The sequence below is a fragment of the Juglans regia genome, chromosome 5 (assembly GCF_001411555.2).
Source record: "Juglans regia cultivar Chandler chromosome 5, Walnut 2.0, whole genome shotgun sequence".
Taxonomy (NCBI): domain Eukaryota; kingdom Viridiplantae; phylum Streptophyta; class Magnoliopsida; order Fagales; family Juglandaceae; genus Juglans; species Juglans regia.
This window is the reverse complement of record NC_049905.1, coordinates 18,247,881-18,266,215: the sequence shown is the minus strand read 5'-3', so window position 1 is coordinate 18,266,215 and position 18,335 is coordinate 18,247,881. Positions and strand designations below refer to the sequence as shown.

Here is an 18,335-nt window from a genome sequence, read left to right as displayed (position 1 = left end):
ATTTTCATTCACCAAGAATTTCAAGTCGGTTCCACTTTCAAGACTTGCATCGTTCATTCTCATGGGGGAGAGTTTTTCTCAAAATGCCAATAATAATTTCACGAATAATTTTAGTTTAATCTTTCATAATAATGCACATGCACTTACCCTTCAGAGTACGGCCCCTCCCTCATTCAGCTTAAGGGAATCTGGATCGTGTTGGAAATCACTCTCTCATTGGGCAAACTGAATGCTCTTGCATGCATGATTTTATCAATTTGCTGAAACAGAACGCTCTTGTCATTCTGTAGATGGACAAGAGATGTGTTTACATTCTACGTGCTCATACCACAAAAGCATTTTGATCTCACGGGCTTAAATTTGCTCTAAGGAACTTTTGAAAACCATACTAACAGTATTTGTACAAAAGAATTGAATCTTTACCTGCACATGGAAAGGATTTTCGGCTTACAGTATCTTCCTTGCCTTGAGATAGGCGTACGTGAGGAAGAATGCGACAACACCACCAACAATTATCCCAGCTGTTGTTAGCCAAAACGCAAACTGCATATAATTGAATCGTAAGGGAGCAGTAACATGTCCAAGAGATAGTGAATGGCAGGCAAATGGGAAGTGGCTTGTGTTCTCGAAAACGGTAAGTGTTCAAACTTTAGAAACCAACATACCACATGTTCTTCAAGATAGGACCTCAAGTTCATGCCAAAAATACCTGCAAGCAGTAAACAATGTCTTGAGCATGGCAGTGCATGGAACATCCCACTTCAAAATTCAACAATTTGGCTGACAGTTGGAAATTTAACATTCTGAAGCATTCAACTTAAGTAATTCTTTCATGGATTTAAGTGAGATTGGATTGATAATGTTTTGACACCAAAAGGATTTCAATAAATGAGCCCTATTCCCCTATAATTTTGTTTAAATGTTTTTTTATATGACCATTTAGAAATTAGTCCATTCTTTGTTCTCTCATTGGGAAAACAGGTACTCCATGTTACCATAATTGATGGCATCAGAAGGGTTGATAAAAAAACTCAAGGTCTTGTGATAATAAAATCAGATTTCTAGACATTATCATTGTTTGAAGGACGTTGAGAGAAATCTGTTTATATGTTTTCTCACTCTTGGGGGCAATGTGGGTCATGCTTACTGATGGAGTTCCTGTCTCGTTGGAGAGTGCATTATGAGGAACATAATAACATCATGATTGGGAATGCTGTACCCTTACCTATGTGTGTAATTGGAGAGACTGAATGCTTATATGTTTGAGGAACATAATGTTTTGATCTTCGATCTGAACTTCTGAAGCTTCTGTTTATTTAAGAACTCCGTGATTAGATTGCAGTAATTTGCCTTTTCAAATATGTTAGGGTTCGAGTTTCCAAAGATTTAGACATTAATATGAGTTTTTTTCTTGCTACTCTTGTATACTTATGTGTGTTAGGATGCCACACTTTTTCTGTGCTCTTTGAAAAAAATTCAATAGTTATCTGAAAAAAGGACCGGAGTAGAAAACCATGATGTTTTGGTCAAGAAACTAGTCTGTCACTTCACGACCTTGTTTTGAGTCATCAACTCACAATCTTTCTTTTTTTTGATAAGTTACTCTAACAATCTATTTGCAAAACCAAGGTTCCTATTGTTGATATTTATATGCTAATTGTACGTGCAAATTGAGATCCTGCCATTCTATATCAGAAGTGCTTTCTAGTCCTAGAACCGAGTAAAAGAAAAAGGTTTCTAGACCAGAAGTTTATGGAGAGGCTTCTATCAGGGTAAATTGTTATAAAACGCAAGGCAAGTTCCTGGGTGGTTAGATGATGCAACAGCTATATGCAAAGAAGAGTGTAATACTTACCGTATATAGTTACTAAAACAATCCCCTTTTGTGTAAGCAACTTGTACAACAATGTGATTAATGTAAGCATAATGTTAGTTTTATTGCACGTCAAAGGCATACCAGCAACTAGAGCCCCAACTGCCACACAAAATGTCCCAACCTGGAGAAGCAACTCCACTCTGCTAACCTCAAGCCTCCGAGAACTGATAAATAGAAGCAATTAAAATTGGTGATGGAATTGTACAGCACATAAACAAAACACAAAGATTAGAACCAGTTCTCCCAACCTCAAATTCACAGCAATTGAGTCTTCCATTTCTTTTGCAGAGTCAAGAAGCCTTTCAGCCTGACCATGACAAGATTCACATCTGTAAATGAAGCAATGCAATTAAAAGTTAGCCTCATCAACCAACAATTACTTGTGCTCAGTTGTCAAAGTAATACAAAGTTCAGGATGCACCATTTTATTAGCAGCTTCTCAGAAGTTCCTATTGACAAGGAATTATTTTCTTGGTCAAATCTGGACTTCTCATTAAAGTAGAAAGCATGACCTTCTATGTTGGTTTATTTACATTCATAAGTGGGCCAAAATGGAAAGCAATAATAGTTCAGAACATTCCAGCCAGGTGCAGCTAAAGGAAAATATTTTAGGTTCATTATATGGACTTGGCCAAGATCGAACAACTTTGTTCACTAACAGGCTAAAGACTAACTAAAACGTATTGGAAGAAAAAAAAATCAAATGTTTCATTTTGTACAAAAATTAACTAGCTTAGGTTAAATTAATAATCAAGTATATCTATCTAGCTTGCAAAATTTGTGCTGTTCAGGAATAATAATAGGGGTTAGTACCTCTAGCCCAGATATATTAATGTGCCCAACACTGACCAGAGTAACCAATTCCATATCTTATAGTATTTTTGATATTGACAATTGACAAAATAACCAGATATGTAGTTAAATAAGAGGGTCTGGAGACTAGCTTTATGTTGCTGTCCCCGCCTTTTTTTTTGGTTAATAATATGTATACACTGTGTAAAACAAGTCAAACAATGGCTTTCTAAAGTAAGACACAGATTCTAAGTCAGCATCTCTCTCTATTAGAAAGTAATGATAATTGAGCAATTAAGATATCCCAAAATGTTATACATGAAGCATATTATTTTGGGCATCAAAATACAAAATATGCCAGACATACTTTTACATGCTCTAGAAATGGACCATGAAATAACCTTTGAAGATAATTTTCCAGAAGCATTTCGATTTCTTCCTCCTCTTCTGCATATAGCAGGATCAAATGGAATGAAAACCTGTACTTATGAATTGCATATGCACTTGAACCATTTCTAATGAAAAAGTATGAAGAAAGAAACATTTACATAGCTTACCCTCAGCAATCTGCTTCTCTAAGAGGACAGAGCATTCCACTTCATCATTTCCTTTCTTAAGCGTGCAGTTTTTTCCCATTATACAAATACGACGTATTTCCTCAGGGTCTTCTAAAAGATCAAGCAACAATTGTCTGAGAGCCCCAGCCCTTGAGCCCAATTCAACCTTCAAAAATACAAAATAGACAGTACATTAAATAATAGCACCGCAAAAACACATGCAAGCCATTTTGAGTGAATTCAGTAATACCAATGTTTGCTTGCTAATTCGAAGCTGCTCCAATATGTCAGCAGTTAATCGGTTTGGCAAAACCTCAAGGAGAGCTTGTACCTAAAGAAAATGGCAGATTACTGATCATATTTCACTGGATGGCCACTAGAGAGAGAGAGAGCGTCATCCTTACAACGAAGAAACAAGAAATAATTGCATCTGCAAAGTTCATCATTACAGATTTCTTATCTTAATGTTGAAGCTTGTTTAATTTCAGAACAAATCCAGAGAGCTTTGTTTTTTTTTTTTTTTTTTTTACTCGAATGCATTTTCAAAAAGACTTTAGAATACTATTATGAGGTACTTTGAAAAAAAAAGAATACTATTATGAGGTGAAGAAATTGCACCAGCAATAGGTCATACATCTGCAGTTTTATTACAAGGATTACTAAGCTTTATTATAAACTCTTTCCCAAACCAGCCACACACACAAAGGAGCCAAAAGAAGAACGTATGAGAAGAAACAAAACAAAAGAATACTCACTATGTTTCAATACTCACACGAGGTTCCAAATTGATTAATCTCTGCTCCAAACACTGTACGCGTGAAAGCAATGCTGCTTCAACAACCTAAAATAAAAGAAAAAAATCTTTTCAAGATTCAAGATAATCATAGGTTATAAATATGAACCATAATAAGATAATACATATGCACAAAAGACCTCAAGTTGTGAAGGTCATACCCATTGCCATGGATATTGGATGCATCATATGCTTGATCATCAAGGCTGTCCTGTCTAAATATCGAGGTCTACCTTTTGTAATTTGTCCAGTTCGGTCCAGCAGGTATATAAATGACACAAAGACTTTGTCCTCTTTACCTAATCCAAAAAGACTTTGTCCTCTTTACCTAATCCAAACCTTTTGGTAATGCCCTTTTCGATGAGGAGGAAATTGGTGATCTTCTTTGGCCTTAGAATGGGAAGACTAATGTTGCGCTTATTATCTTTAGAGGACATAGCTGTAATGATATCTGGTGAATTTAAAATCCTAGGGATGAAAATTGGGCCTTAATGAGTAGCAACAAAATATAACCGTCCCACTTACGTCCAAACTAGAAACTGAGAGAACTAGAAAGAGAATCACTTGACAGATGTCAGATAACATCTGTTGCAGTTTAACGAGTCATCCATTCCCACCTGATGGGCTTCCCATTCCTAGTTGGCAACCATTACACATTTGCTGTGTATCACTGCATGCTACAACTTAGGTTCTGTAGGAAGCCTCCACAGCCCTTTCCAGAAATGGCATCATTCCTATATTACTTCTAATCTTCAGACCTCCTATAGCTTGAGGGACTATTTGTTTCAATCCAAGAGGTGCTCTGCTTTTCGTCCCCCCTATTTCTGATTACAATAAGTGATAAATACACAAAGCCCTCTCTCAAATTATCAACCAACTTGCAATCACTCCCTCAAACGACAAAAAGTTGCAATTTACCCCATAGACATAAGTACCATAGATAGAAAAAAAACAATAAAAAAATTGAAAAAAACTAAAAGTTAGAAAAAAATTAAAGAAAAAAGTGAAAAAAATATTTCTAAAGTTTTTAAAATTTTTTTTTTCTTTAAAAGCTTATTTAAAAAATAATTTTTTTTTTTATGAAAACAAGTTCTTATTCAAAAAATTATTTCTTTTGAAGTTACGTAGGGTATTTTGTCATCTTAAGAATCTCAAGGGTAATTTTGTCTTTTTAAAGGGGAAAAGAGTTTTGGGGGCGGGGGGTAATTGCAAATTAAATGGTAGTTTAAGGGGGGCTTTATATATTTTTGGCTTATAGGAACTATGACGCTTTTTCCAAATTTTAATGGGATTTAGAAAATGAAGATTAAGCAGAAAGGCTCGCCAATCTGATTTGGTGTGATATTCTCTCTTTCAGTGGCAGATGTTTCTTCCAGCAAGTGAGGTGCTGATTGAGATATTCAAATAACCTCACAGCAAACTTCCAACCAAGATAAAAGCAACATATATAGGAGGCCATTCACCTTGTTGCGAACTTCTAACTCATCATTTGTGGATTCATGCTGGCTATGACACTACTGTATAATTTGATCCTCAAGCAGAAATTGCTTGAAGGAGTACAAATAGATTTTAAATCAGAGATGTTCTAAATATAAAAATTTCTATATCCAATAAACTTCCACATCACGAGCTCCTTGTATCTAATCAACTTTTCCATTCCTTCTCTCTCTTAACCCATGTATTATGTACTGTCTCTTCTGTATCTGCTAGTTGAAATGCTAAATACATTTATAAGAATTAAGTTTAAGAAAAGTTTAGCAGGTTAGTCTACGTTGAGGAAAATCTTTCTGTGCAGGTGGTGTTTTCACGTCGATAATTGATAAAACAAATATATAGATATAGCTAACTTTCAAATCTATAAAAATAATTGAAACAGTATGCTATAAAGAAAAGATTGTGAAAATTTTGTATAATCACAATGGGAACCAGATTATTTAGTGATGTTATGTTTTAGCATGTAAAAACAGGGACTTAAAGGACCAAACTAACCTCAATTTCAAATGGCATACATTGTCCTCCATGCCCGTTTTTGGGGTCCAACCGAGGCAGCAAGGTTTCTATGAAGGCCTTCCCTCCTTTACTTCAAGTTATCAAAATATGCAAGTCCACAAATGTCAGTTCATTCTTGACTATATTAAATCAAAATGAGAACTCTGAGTCTAAGGATAAATGCCCTGTTCCAGAAGATAAGATTACCTGTTATAGTCAAAAATAAAGACACACTCATGCATTGCCATTGCTCGCAATGAGCCCAGATTCAAAAGAATTGCATGCTCACGAACCTAGCATACGAACCAGAGAAGAAGCATTTTTTAGGAAGTGATATGAGCATCTGCCTATCAGAAAAATGGTGAATGGATGACTTGGGGAATATCGATTGTAGCAAGAATACTTGTAAAAAAAAAAAATTGTAGCAAGAACAATTAAAATAAGGGTCCGATTACTTTTTTACACAGCCCTAGCCAACACAGTACTATCTGTGAGAACAATACTTTCTTCTAATTACTTGTCAATGACATGGTCAAAACAGGTTCAAAAGCCTACTACCTCAGTCATACATGCAGAAACGTACAAAGACATGATAAGATTATCCGGCAATGAGTATGTTCATCTTGATGCATAACATTCTCTAACGGATCCATGGATCTGCAAATTTTAAGGCCTATTTTTTATTTTTTATTTTTTGATAAGTAAGATGAGTTTTTTTTATGATCAATCTAAGAGAAAGAGGCATAATCAAAAAATATGAGGGGTATACAACAAAAACACCTAATGAGAGGCCTATTTCATAGAAAAGAAAGCTGAAGTTATTGGGGATATATTTACTGACCATTCCATCCACCTTTGATTGTCTAGTTGTGCTTCATGATAACCCCCCTTAAACAGTTTTTCCATTGATGCACTCCAAAATTTTGGCCTTATGCCTTTGTTGGAGAAATAAATTCTTTGTCCTGTCTGGTTATTTTTGCCTTCAATAGAAATTTATGGAACCACAAACAGAACCCAACCCAATTGCTCTACTAGAATATAAATGCAATACAATCTAGTTCATCAAAACAATGATGGCTTCATGTAGTTTTTTGTTTCGTAACCCCAAAACATGTGGAGTTGCAGATACAAAAATCTCAAGTGTGTCAGATTATGTATTTGTTCACAGAATGAAAAGAAATATTCACTTCATCTTCTCTTACTACTATAGTATGAGATATCAGAACAAACAATTAATACAATACTCAAAGCCCATTATCAAACCACGTCTGGATTTAAAAGCAGGAGTACATTTTGCCTATAAAATCACTTAGAGGTCATTATATGGTATAAACTCCAGCCAAAAGGCAAAGCTGCTAAGGCAAGTCCAATTAATTCAAGCAACAAGCATTAAAAAGAATTACTATGAAGTGTTAAAAGTACAAATTGACATGATACCAGCAAACAAGGCATCGAGTTTGTTAAAAACAGTGATGGATCTACACTTCGGATATCTCGTGGACGAAGGCCTGAAAAATTAATATACCCATTAGAGGAAAAGGAGTAAAGGGACATAAACAAACACCATAATTTCAAGTTATGTGTGTTTCTATTTCTGTGTGTTTGTGCCTCATGACTTATTATGCAACAGTAAGAAGCATATATTATGTTGCAACAAACAAGAACTACTAGAAAGACTAACTAATCCACAACCCAGACTAGGTATGTAAAGGTGAAAGGTAGGTCTCTTCAATCAGGATTCAAGAAAGCGGTACACATATGGCAGAAGAAAAAAGAGAAGTCAGTAGCGTCACAATCAAATAAGACTAAAAGAGTTCTACTACATCCAAACATGTAAAAAAACCGCAAGCCTTTCTGGAATAATTTCCTTACCACTTGATTTCAATAATTGGCGTCTGTTAATTTTCCTAGTGGATACCATCCCATTTGACTTTACCTCTAGCACCTACAGGACGGAAAACAACAAAAATGACAACACTTACATAAAATGTTTTTTCTTTCATGTAACAGATAACATGGAGCAATTAAAAGGAAAAAAGAGGTGTTTCTTTGACATCCAACTAAAGTCAAAATCAAATAGGACATGTTGGGCTACTTACATATACTTAACACAATAAGCAAAGAAAGTACGTTCCAAAGCCTCAGGGTTTCCAATAGAATAAGAGCATGACGAATGCTATGGAATTTAAGGCCACCGGCACCCCTACAACAATAATGAAAACTATAAGGGATGGCTATCTCGGTTATTATCAGATCAATCTCCTGTGATACTTGATTGCAGTGATGTAGATCAAAACAAAGGATGCTTCAAGTTTAGAAACATGCGGCTAAAAGCTGAAGCATTTGTACACAAGGTGAAATGATGGATGGAGTAGATTACTTTTATGGTGCCCATAGTTTTTTCTTGGCGGGCAAGCTGAAAGCTTTGAAAAAAGAGCTGAAGAAATAGAATGAGGACAAGTTTGGCCATGTGAAGGGGAGAAAAATTATTCTTATGGCGGAGTTACGTGAAATTGATGAATTAGCCAAAGAAAATTCCTTGTCTAAGACAGAAGAGTTGAGAAAGGAGACTACCTACAGATGGAAAGGACCACATGAAGTTGGAGATGGAAGTCGAGAGCAATTTGTGATGTGGGCCCTGTCACACGGGTTTGGGATTTAACAGGGTAAAGAAAAATTGCATTTGCATGGTCTCCAAGTTTCCTCATCCTCAAAAAAGAAGTCAGGGCAATTTGGCTACATGAAGGTGATAAAATATCAGTTTCTTCCATAAAGTGGCCAATTTGAATTGCTGAAATAATATCATTGAATCTATTATGGTAGATGATTCAATTTATACAGATCCCACATAAGTCAATGAGAACATGGAACACTTCTAGTGTAATCTCCATTATGAACAATTTAGTTGGCTGCCCAAGGTGGATGGGCTGACATTTGATTCTTTTTTTTTATAAGAGGTAAATTTTATTGATACGAATGAAATAGGCATAGCACAAACTGACATTTGATTCTACTGGCAGGGAGGAGGCCAATTGGATGGAAAAAGAGTTTGGGGAGGATATGGTCGTAGAAGTTTTGAAAGATTTGAACAGTGACAAAGCTCCGAGACCCGATGGGTGTTCATTTGCGCTCTTTCAAACATTTAGGAGGTTGTTAAATAGACTTGATGAATGTCACTTTCAAAATGCTAGCTAATAAGATGGAAATGGCATTGAAAGAGGTCATTTCTAGAACTCAAAATGCTTTCTACAAGGAGAAACAAAGCCTAGATTCAGTTTTTATCACCAATGAGTGCATAGATAGTAGACTACGATCAGGGATTCTAGGAATACCTTATAAGCTGGACCTAGAGAAGGCCTATGACCCAATTTTGTGGTATGCTATAATGATGTGGCTTTGATGAGAAATGGTGCAGGTGGATAGCACATTTTGTTTCTTCAATATAGTTTTTCATTCGGATCAATGGTTCTCTATTTGGCTTTTTTTGCAGCTCTCGACTTGAGATAGGAGAATCCATTATCTCTCTTATTGCTTGTAGTTGTCATGGAGGCGTTGAGCAGAACGTTGACTATGGATGTAGAGAGAGGACTCCCAACAAGCATTTTGGAAAGTTATGGAAATTGGAGGAGTTGCTTTGTATCACATCTCCTTTTCATTGATGATACATTGATTTTTGCTGAGGATAATGCAGATAAGTTTTTTTTTTTTTTATGCTGCCTATTATTATGCCTTGAAACTAGATCCAAATTGAAGATTAACTTGGCCAATTAGAACCATTTCCTATGGGGACCATTGAAGATAATCGACAAATTGGCTAGTATTTTGGAATGTAGGCCTAGGGTGGCAGCTTTGTATTGAGTGCTGCCATTGTGCAGAAGACGAACCGAAGTTTGACGTGATGGAAGCGACTCTATTTATTAAAATGAGGAAGGCTAACTTTCATCAAAAGTACTTTTTGAAGCATTATGGGAAGTAGTGCAAGTTAAGTATGCAGCATATAAATCGATGGTCCTTATGGCGTTGGTGTATGAAGAAATATATGGAAGGGATGGGGAGAGCTTCTCATACTTTATCAGATTTGAGGTAGGTGATGGGTCTAAGATCAAACTTTGGCATGACATTTGGTGCAGCGATAGGCCATTGAAAGTTATGTTCCTGGAGCTGTTCAGAATTTCTTGTGACAAGGATGCATCGGCGGGAAACTATTGGCAATGCATTAATGATACTAGCCAATGGAATATCACCTATATCCGAGCTGCAAACAATTACAAATTGGAGTCCTCTTCATCATTCTTCAATCTATTGTACTGTTCCAGAATGGGAGGTGTTGACAAGGACAAGATAAAACGGATTCCATAAAAACGAGGAGGTTCAAGGTCAGCACTTGTTATCATGCATTAAGGCCCACAAATACTCTTTCTTTGGAAAGTACTTTGGAGGAACAAAGCCCCTTTACGGATGCGTTCTTTGCATGGACAGCTGCACTGGAGAGGATCCTTACTATGGACAATTTGAGGGGGAAAAGAAAAAGAATATCAGTACTAGATTGGTGTTGCATGAGCAAGAAGAGCGGTGATGCAATCGATCACTTATTGTTGCACTACGAAGTAACATGAAGAATTTGGGCTGCGATGTTCAATATTTATGTCGTTGCTGTCAAGATAGGTCGAAATATTGTGTGAAAATAGCCAAAAGTGTCCGGCCTTGTGGTTTCCCTCCAATATATAAACTGTACATCGGATTCTATACATGGAAATAACGTTGTATATGCTAATTCTATCCCTATACAATCTGTCAATTATTAAGCTAATGATTCTGAAGAGTAAATCAAGGAAACAAATATGGAAACAAATATGGACAGCAAAGCTGTCCATTGACATCCCCCCTCAAATTGATGCGGGTTGATCAACCAACATCAATTTGCTACTTAGGAAGCAATGCCGATGACGAGTAAGAGCCTTGGTAAAGATATCTGCAATTTGTAGCTCAGTGGAAATGTGCGGAAGAGTGATAACACGAGCTTCAAAGGCTTCACGGATAGAGTGACAATCTACTTCAATATGCTTGGTGCGCTCATGGTAGACAGGATTAGCCGTGATCTGAATAGCACTTGTATTATCAGCGTGTAGAGGTGTAGGATCAATCTCAGAGAAGTCTAACTCAGCAAGCAAACCTCGAAGCCAAATAATCTCGGAACAAGCAAGAGACATCGCTCGGTATTCAGACTCGGTAGATGACTTAGAAACTCTGTCTTGCTTCTTACTCTTCCAAGAGATCAACGCATCACCTAAGAACACACACCAACCAGTGATGGAGCGACGTGTATCAGCACAACCAGCCCAATCAGCATCGCTATAAGCAGCAAGACGAGGAGAATTGCCTGCAGGAAAGAATAACCCACGGGAAGAAGTGCCCTGAACATAGCGTATAATCCTACGAACAGCAGCCAAATGAAGATGACGGGGAGTTTGAAGAAACTGGCTGACTTGCTGTACAGCAAAGGAAATATCTGGTCTAGTGATAGTGAGATAGACAAGGCTACCCACCAACTTCCGATATAAACTGGGATCGGTAAGTAAGTCACCCTCCTCTTTACGAAGCTTGACATTTAATTCCATGGGAGTATCGACAGAGGGAGCTTCCTGTAGTCCAGCTGTAGCCACCAAATCACTAGCATACTTATGCTGATTGAGGGAAATACCAGAGGAACTACGATGTACCTCAAGACCAAGAAAATATGTGAGAGACCCAAGATCTTTCATATGAAAAGATTCTGAGAGATGAGTATTGAGCTGGACAAGTAAAGCAGAATCGGAACCAGTGATCACAATATCATCAACATAAACCAAAAGGACAACAATACCCATGTCTGATTTTCGAAGAAACAATGAAGTGTCATACTTGCTCTGCTTGAAGGAAAATTGTAATAAAGTGGTTCGAAACTTATCAAACCAGGCCCTTGGAGCTTGTTTGAGACCATAAAGAGAACGACGAAGTTTACATACATTGGAGGTCGGAGAGGGAAACAATCCCGGGGGCGGCTTCATATAAATACACTCTTTAAGGTCCCCATGAAGAAAAGCATTCTTGACATCCATCTGATGTAGTGGCCAATCATGGGAAGCAGCAAGAGCTAGGATCGTACGAACAGTAGTCATCTTAGCCACAGGAGCAAAGGTCTCTTCATAATTGACACCATATTCTTGATTATTCCCAAGGGCAACAAGCCGAGCTTTATAACGATCCAAACTTCCATCAGAGCGAACCTTGACTGAGTAAACCCATTTGCAGGTGCAGAGTCCATCGCAAATAAATGAAGCCAAGACAAAGCAAAAGAAACAGAAACAGCAAGGGAAATAGCAAGGGAATTTAACCGAGACCAAAAAATTCTCCAAGAAACAAAATCAAGACAGAAGCCGAAAGCCACAGAACATAAAAAGAAAACTGACCAAGCCGAGAGAAAGAAAATCCCACGTGAGAAGCTGCACCCAGACGAAGTTGAGAACCCAAACGGAATAACCAGAACAAGCTACAGCCACCCAGACAAAGCCGAAAGTCACAACAACGAGAAGCCCAGAGCCGAGAAATTGCCAGAGAGTTGCGAAGGCAACTACGAAGACACAGAGACGCCGGAAACACTACCAGAGTGCTGCGCCGACAAGCAACTAACCACAGAAAGGACCGAAAGGCTAGAGAAGACTGCGTCGACAGCCACCCAACAACAGAAAGTGCCGAAACCACCAGACCCGAAACGGGATTGCCGAGAAAGCGAAAAAAAAAAAAAAATTGTCGAGGAGAAGAAACTAGGAGACGGCTCTTGATACCATGTCAAGATAGGTCGAAATATTGTGTGAAAATAGCCAAAAGTGTCCGGCCTTGTGGTTTCCCTCCAATATATAAACTGTACATCGGATTCTATACATGGGAAGGATTCTATACATGGAAATAACGTTGTATATGCTAATTCTATCCCTATACAATCTGTCAATTATTAAGCTAATGATTCTGAAGAGTAAATCAAGGAAACAAATATGGAAACAAATATGGACAGCAAAGCTGTCCATTGACAGTTGCTTGGGTGATGCCCCAAAGGGTCATGAGTCACTAGCTATTTGGAGAACAAAGAACATGAGTTTTTTATTTTTTATAAGTAAATGATTATATTAATAGAATAGGCATAGCCCAAAGTACACAAGATGGTCAAAAGGAAAACACCTATCTAGGATGAAGAAGAGGAAACAAGAAATTCAGCCAAGTCTAAGCCATTAAAGTCTATAGCTATGGCCCATACAAATAACATTCTAACAAAAAAAGATCTAAGATCCTCAAAAGATCTCTCCTTGTCTTTGAACGTCCTGTTATTTCGTTCCTGCCATAAGCACCATAGAATACAAATAGGGACCATCTTCCACACCGCTTTGATTTGTGATAAACCTCCTATAGTGGTCCAGCAAGCCAGAAGTGCCTCCATTGTAGCGGGCATAACCCAAGCTATCTCTAACCTACTGGACACCTCAACCCATAACGCTCTAGCAACATCACAATGCAATAGAAGATGATCCACTGTTTCACCACTCTTCTTACACATGCAACACCAATCTAGTATAATCACCCCACGTCTTCGTAGATTATCTATTGTCAAGATCTTTCCCAATGAAGTTGTCCATGCAAAGAAGGTTGCTTTGGGAGGTGCCTTATTCTGCCATATCCTTTTCCATGGAAACTGAATGTTCTGGGGTCTGTGTGAGAGACTTATAGAACGAGCGAACAGAAAATATGCCTTTACCAGCCGGTACCCACCACAACTTGTTATTTCCTTGGAGGCTCGGTTTCACGGAATACAACAATTGAAAGAACTCTTCAATGCTACCAACTTCCCAGTCTTGGACCGCCCTACTAAAAACAATGTTCCACTGTACTAATCACCATAAAGTCCACCATTGAAGCTTCTTTCTCACATGCAATCCTGAAAATTGAAAGGAATAAATCTTCTAGTCTATTGTTTCCACACCATATATCACTCTAGAATTTTATTTTAGAACCATCTCCCAGCACTAATCTAGTGTGACGAACAAACACCTCCCATCCCCTACTAATGTACTTCCAAGTCCCCAATTTTTGGGGCCCATTTACCTCTCTACTACACCAACACCCCACACACTTCCACATTTGTGGTCAATTACTGATTTCCATAAGGCTTCCGGTTCTGTGTTATAGCACCACAACCATTTCCCAGGTAATGCCCTTTTGAAAATCTTTAGGTTTCTAATACCCAACCCTCCCAAGGGAAGTGGGGAACATGCCTTATTCCAATTGACAAGGTGGAATTTAAATTCGGTCACCATGCCATTCCAAAGGAATTCCCTATACAGTTTCTCAATTCGGGTCCCCATGCTTGATGGAATAGGGAAAAGAGATAGAAAATAAGTTGGTAGATTAGAGAGAGTACTTTTGGTTAAAGTGATCCTACCCCCTTTTGACAAGTACAATCTCTTCCAACCAGCCAATCTACGTTCAATCCTCTCAATCACCGTATCCCATATTGTTGCAGTCCTTGGGGCAGCCCCACCGGTAGGCCCAGGTATTCCAACCAGCCAAAGAACATGAGTTACTGAAGTGCGGAAGCTTGTAAGCTTGTTTCTTCATGTCTGACGTGGTGCTTGAGGATGGAACAAACTGTACAGAACTTCAAAGATTGCAAGAAGACAGTGGATGGGCTTAACTCAGTTCTAAAAATGTTGTGTATGGATGTTGGCTCATAGTAGATCAGGCTCTCCTAGCTATCGTTTTCTTCCTTCCTAATCGGGTGCTTTCTATCATATACACCTTGTGTACTTACATTATGCCCCTTTAACTTGAATTATTTATCAAAAACAAATACTAGGAGCTATGCAATATGATGAAGAATGACCAGTCATTGAGAAAAAAATACTTTTTACATTAATAAACATCATAAATTGAGAAAATTAACATGGTGCTCAAAGTGAAATATACATAATAAAATAAACAAAACCAAGAAGATAAAGCTAGTACTAATGCAGGAAAAATACGAGACACAAATTGATTTAATATGGTTTGCATGCATGAAAGGTATAGACATCCCTTTTGCTGGTTGAGTGAGTAATGTATTTATTCCTTCCTCTTAACTTATCAAAAAAATGTATACTTCTTGCATACTGGGATAAACACTTCATATTAATAAAATTTATCTTACTTATCAGAAAAAAGATTATGTACCTATGTGTGTTTGACAGTTTAAGTAGATAATACCTTGATTCTTGGAAACGTACAAACCACAGACTGCTGGATGTATCCTCTTCCTAATATTATATGCATCCAATGCTTAGTTCTCATATTTCATTCTTTTGGTTTGGTTCAAAGCACTTTCAGAAGATTTCTTTTTGAGAACTATAGTCTATGTCTGTATCATCGTAACGTCAATGGGAATGGTGTTACCTTCAGTCAAGTGTTCCTGAGTATTACATTTTCTTTTGGTGTCTAAAAATTCTGAGCTACACATATTTGATTTTAGATTTCCTTCAAGTTGCAGTAATCCGCTGTTTTAATATTCATCCATGTCATGTATCACAGCATGAACATGTCAATATCTTGGCAAGCATACCTTTCTACTCTGCTACTATATATTAATGAGTACTGTTATTCTAAGACCTCTACACTACATACTGCTTACGTAGCATAATTTGATTTGGAAGACAAATTTTGAAATTTGAATCTTACCAATCAAATCTTACCATTTGAGTAATGTGAATGATGTGCTCTTCACATCGGCTTGATAATAGAATAATTCTATATTAATTTCTAAGTGAAGGGGACTGTGGCCTAACTTCGAATTTTGAGCCTTGAGGCATATAAATTGTTTCTAGCATTTAAACTTGTTTTGGTAGCTATATCAAGATTTGGAGATTATACTGTAAATTAATCAATGTCTTAAAAAATGTGTTCTTTGCAATTTCACCTATGCAGTTCTGTTTGAATTTTAGTGCATGGGTGGTGAACTACATTCTGACTATGCGCTTTGAGCTTTGAAGTTGTTAGGTGATTTCTAGGAAAAGCGTTGTTTTCAAAACTTATAGCATTATTTGGGTACCGTACCACATAAATCTATTCTTTGGGTTATAATTTTGATATAGTAGGTCATGTCGTCCATACTAGGAAAGCACCTAATAATTTTCCTTTCTGCTCATCTTTCTTAGTATTCCTTTAGATAACGCTTCATTTTAAGCCATACATTTAGTTCTTCAACACTCTTCCTGAAATCATTGGAAAGATTCTCGTATATGGACAGGTAAGATAACTGTTAGTTGCGTAAGCATTCTTTATTATTGTAAGCATGATTAAATAAAGGAGAAGCAAAAGACAAGAGGAAGGCTGGAAAGAACAATACCTCGTAAACTGGCTCGCGAATCCCGAGAGAAAGAGATTCACTAAGCGAAGTGGACACCTTCTGAGGACCAATCGATCCAGTGGTCGGCACTGAACTCTGGTGCGGGGCCTTCGGGTCGTCGCCGTCGCCAGAACTGGTTATGGTTTCCCGTTCGATCAACCGGTCCTCCTCCGCCGTTGATTTCGATATGCATTTCACCCTGGACAAAGAGGCCTCCTTGATCACAATCGGAGAAATCGCAGAGACCTTGCTCTTGTGCGACGGCGCCCATGGGGACTGGAAGAAGCTGGAGCTGGAAGCGAGGTCGGAGAAGAGGAGGTGGTGAGTTGTTGCGGATGGAGAGTGAAGGGGAAAATGGAGGAGATAGGGGGATGAAGGAGTCAGAGCCATTGCACGGTCATGGAGATTGGATCTCTGATTCTGTAACGATCACACGGCGATTAAGTTATTATTTTTTTGAAAAAAAATAAAAAAAAGGCATCAGGAATAAGTGACCGTTATTTCGTGGCTCAGATTTTGCTTCGTGCTCGCGCCTCTACAGACCTCACGTGTATTCTTCGGTTTTTTTTTTTTTTTTTTTAATTTTTCTTTCCTTTAGATATAAAATTTATATATTCTTCTCATTATAATTCCTTCGAGTACGAATCATTTTGATACCCGTAACGACGGAGGATAATAACTAATTTTTTAAGAATATATATTAAAATAAGGGTAGTTCTATTATGTCATCCAAGTTTGTTCACTGAATGTGCCTTTAGTGTAAATTATATATTTTTTATTTTTTTTTAAATATTTTTTAAACATCTTAAAAAAATAAAAAAAAATATCAACACACTATTACTTCCTTAACTATTAAATAAAAAAAATTAAAAGAAAATAGTTGAGCAATTAGATTGGAGAGACAAACTTAAGCGGCATAGTATCATTTTCCTTTATACAACTATTTAAAATGAAGATATTTATGTAACATGATGTTATTGTTATAAATTGTTTTACAAAAATACTTATCATTTAAAACATACTTGTATAAAAGATTATAAAAAGTATTACATATAATATATCTGTCATTTTCTTTTACTTTATGTGTTTTCTACTTTCATAATTTCATAATTTTAGACCAATGACATAAGAGGAAGAAATTATTTTTAAAATAATATAAAAATAAAAATAACAAAATAGGCGCTGCCCGAGGAATGAAGAGGATTGCTCAAGATTATAGAATATATTAATGTTAAATATCAACCCAAAGTGTGAATATGAATGTGAAATTATCTTGTATAGCTGCCCCATAAATTAAGCTTGTCCTCAAGCATTTAAGTGTGTCTTCAAAATATCAGAATTGTCTCCCAACAATGCCTCAATTGTCAATGGCGATGGCTGTAGATTAGTTTGTCTCCTAAGCTTTCTCCTATAAAAGGAGATCAGTTGTAAACGAAACTAGCGTGTGGGAAAGCCAAAGAAGAAGCCATTTGCAGTGTAGAGATAGTTTTGTTAGAGTTTGTATATTTTGAAAAAATACCTTGAAATATATTGTTTTCGCTATAGTAGACGTAGGCAAATTGCTGAACCGCTTATATAGAATCTCTACTTGTGTTTGGGTGTGTATAAATGGATGGTTTTGATACAACAATTAAGGCTCTTTTCCAATTTCCATGGCAGAGAGATGTGGAGAATCCAACATGTTCAAAGAGAGGGTAGTCAAGCTGCACATCAACTATCAAAGTTAACCTATCTTGTGAACAAGAGATTGTGTGAATCGAAGAGGGTCCTGAATTGATTATGCAATGTATTAATTTTGGAAAACATTGTAATGCATAAGTTATGAACAAGATTGTTTTTTATTCAACCCAAAAAAAAAAAAAGTGCAGCCCGTGCGTCCTAGGCATTGACGGCATTGCTTGGGTCAAGCATTCCAAACAAACA

General features: G+C 37.1%; 1 protein-coding gene across 2 annotated transcripts; it reads right to left on the bottom strand.

Annotated features, from left to right (window-relative positions):
* Window positions 1-213: 213 nt before the first annotated feature.
* LOC109001084 (magnesium transporter MRS2-11, chloroplastic-like) lies at window positions 214-16,850 on the bottom strand. Of its 2 annotated transcripts, XM_018978216.2 has the most exons (15): window positions 16,413-16,524; window positions 8,107-8,210; window positions 7,880-7,952; window positions 7,445-7,515; window positions 6,215-6,300; window positions 6,008-6,098; window positions 3,998-4,066; window positions 3,476-3,556; window positions 3,226-3,391; window positions 3,070-3,115; window positions 2,125-2,205; window positions 1,958-2,040; window positions 666-709; window positions 424-543; window positions 214-284 (listed from the first exon to the last, which is right to left on the bottom strand). In XM_018978216.2, exons 3-14 carry the CDS (start codon window positions 7,926-7,928, stop codon window positions 448-450), a joined length of 963 nt encoding a protein of 320 aa, XP_018833761.1. In that variant the 5' UTR covers window positions 7,929-7,952; window positions 8,107-8,210; window positions 16,413-16,524; the 3' UTR covers window positions 214-284; window positions 424-447. The 2 variants fall into 2 exon arrangements, with proteins under 2 accessions (XP_018833761.1, XP_018833759.1); XM_018978214.2 differs by lacking the exon at window positions 8,107-8,210 and having other exon boundaries at window positions 16,413-16,850.
* Between the last annotated feature and the right edge of the window lie 1,485 nt (window positions 16,851-18,335).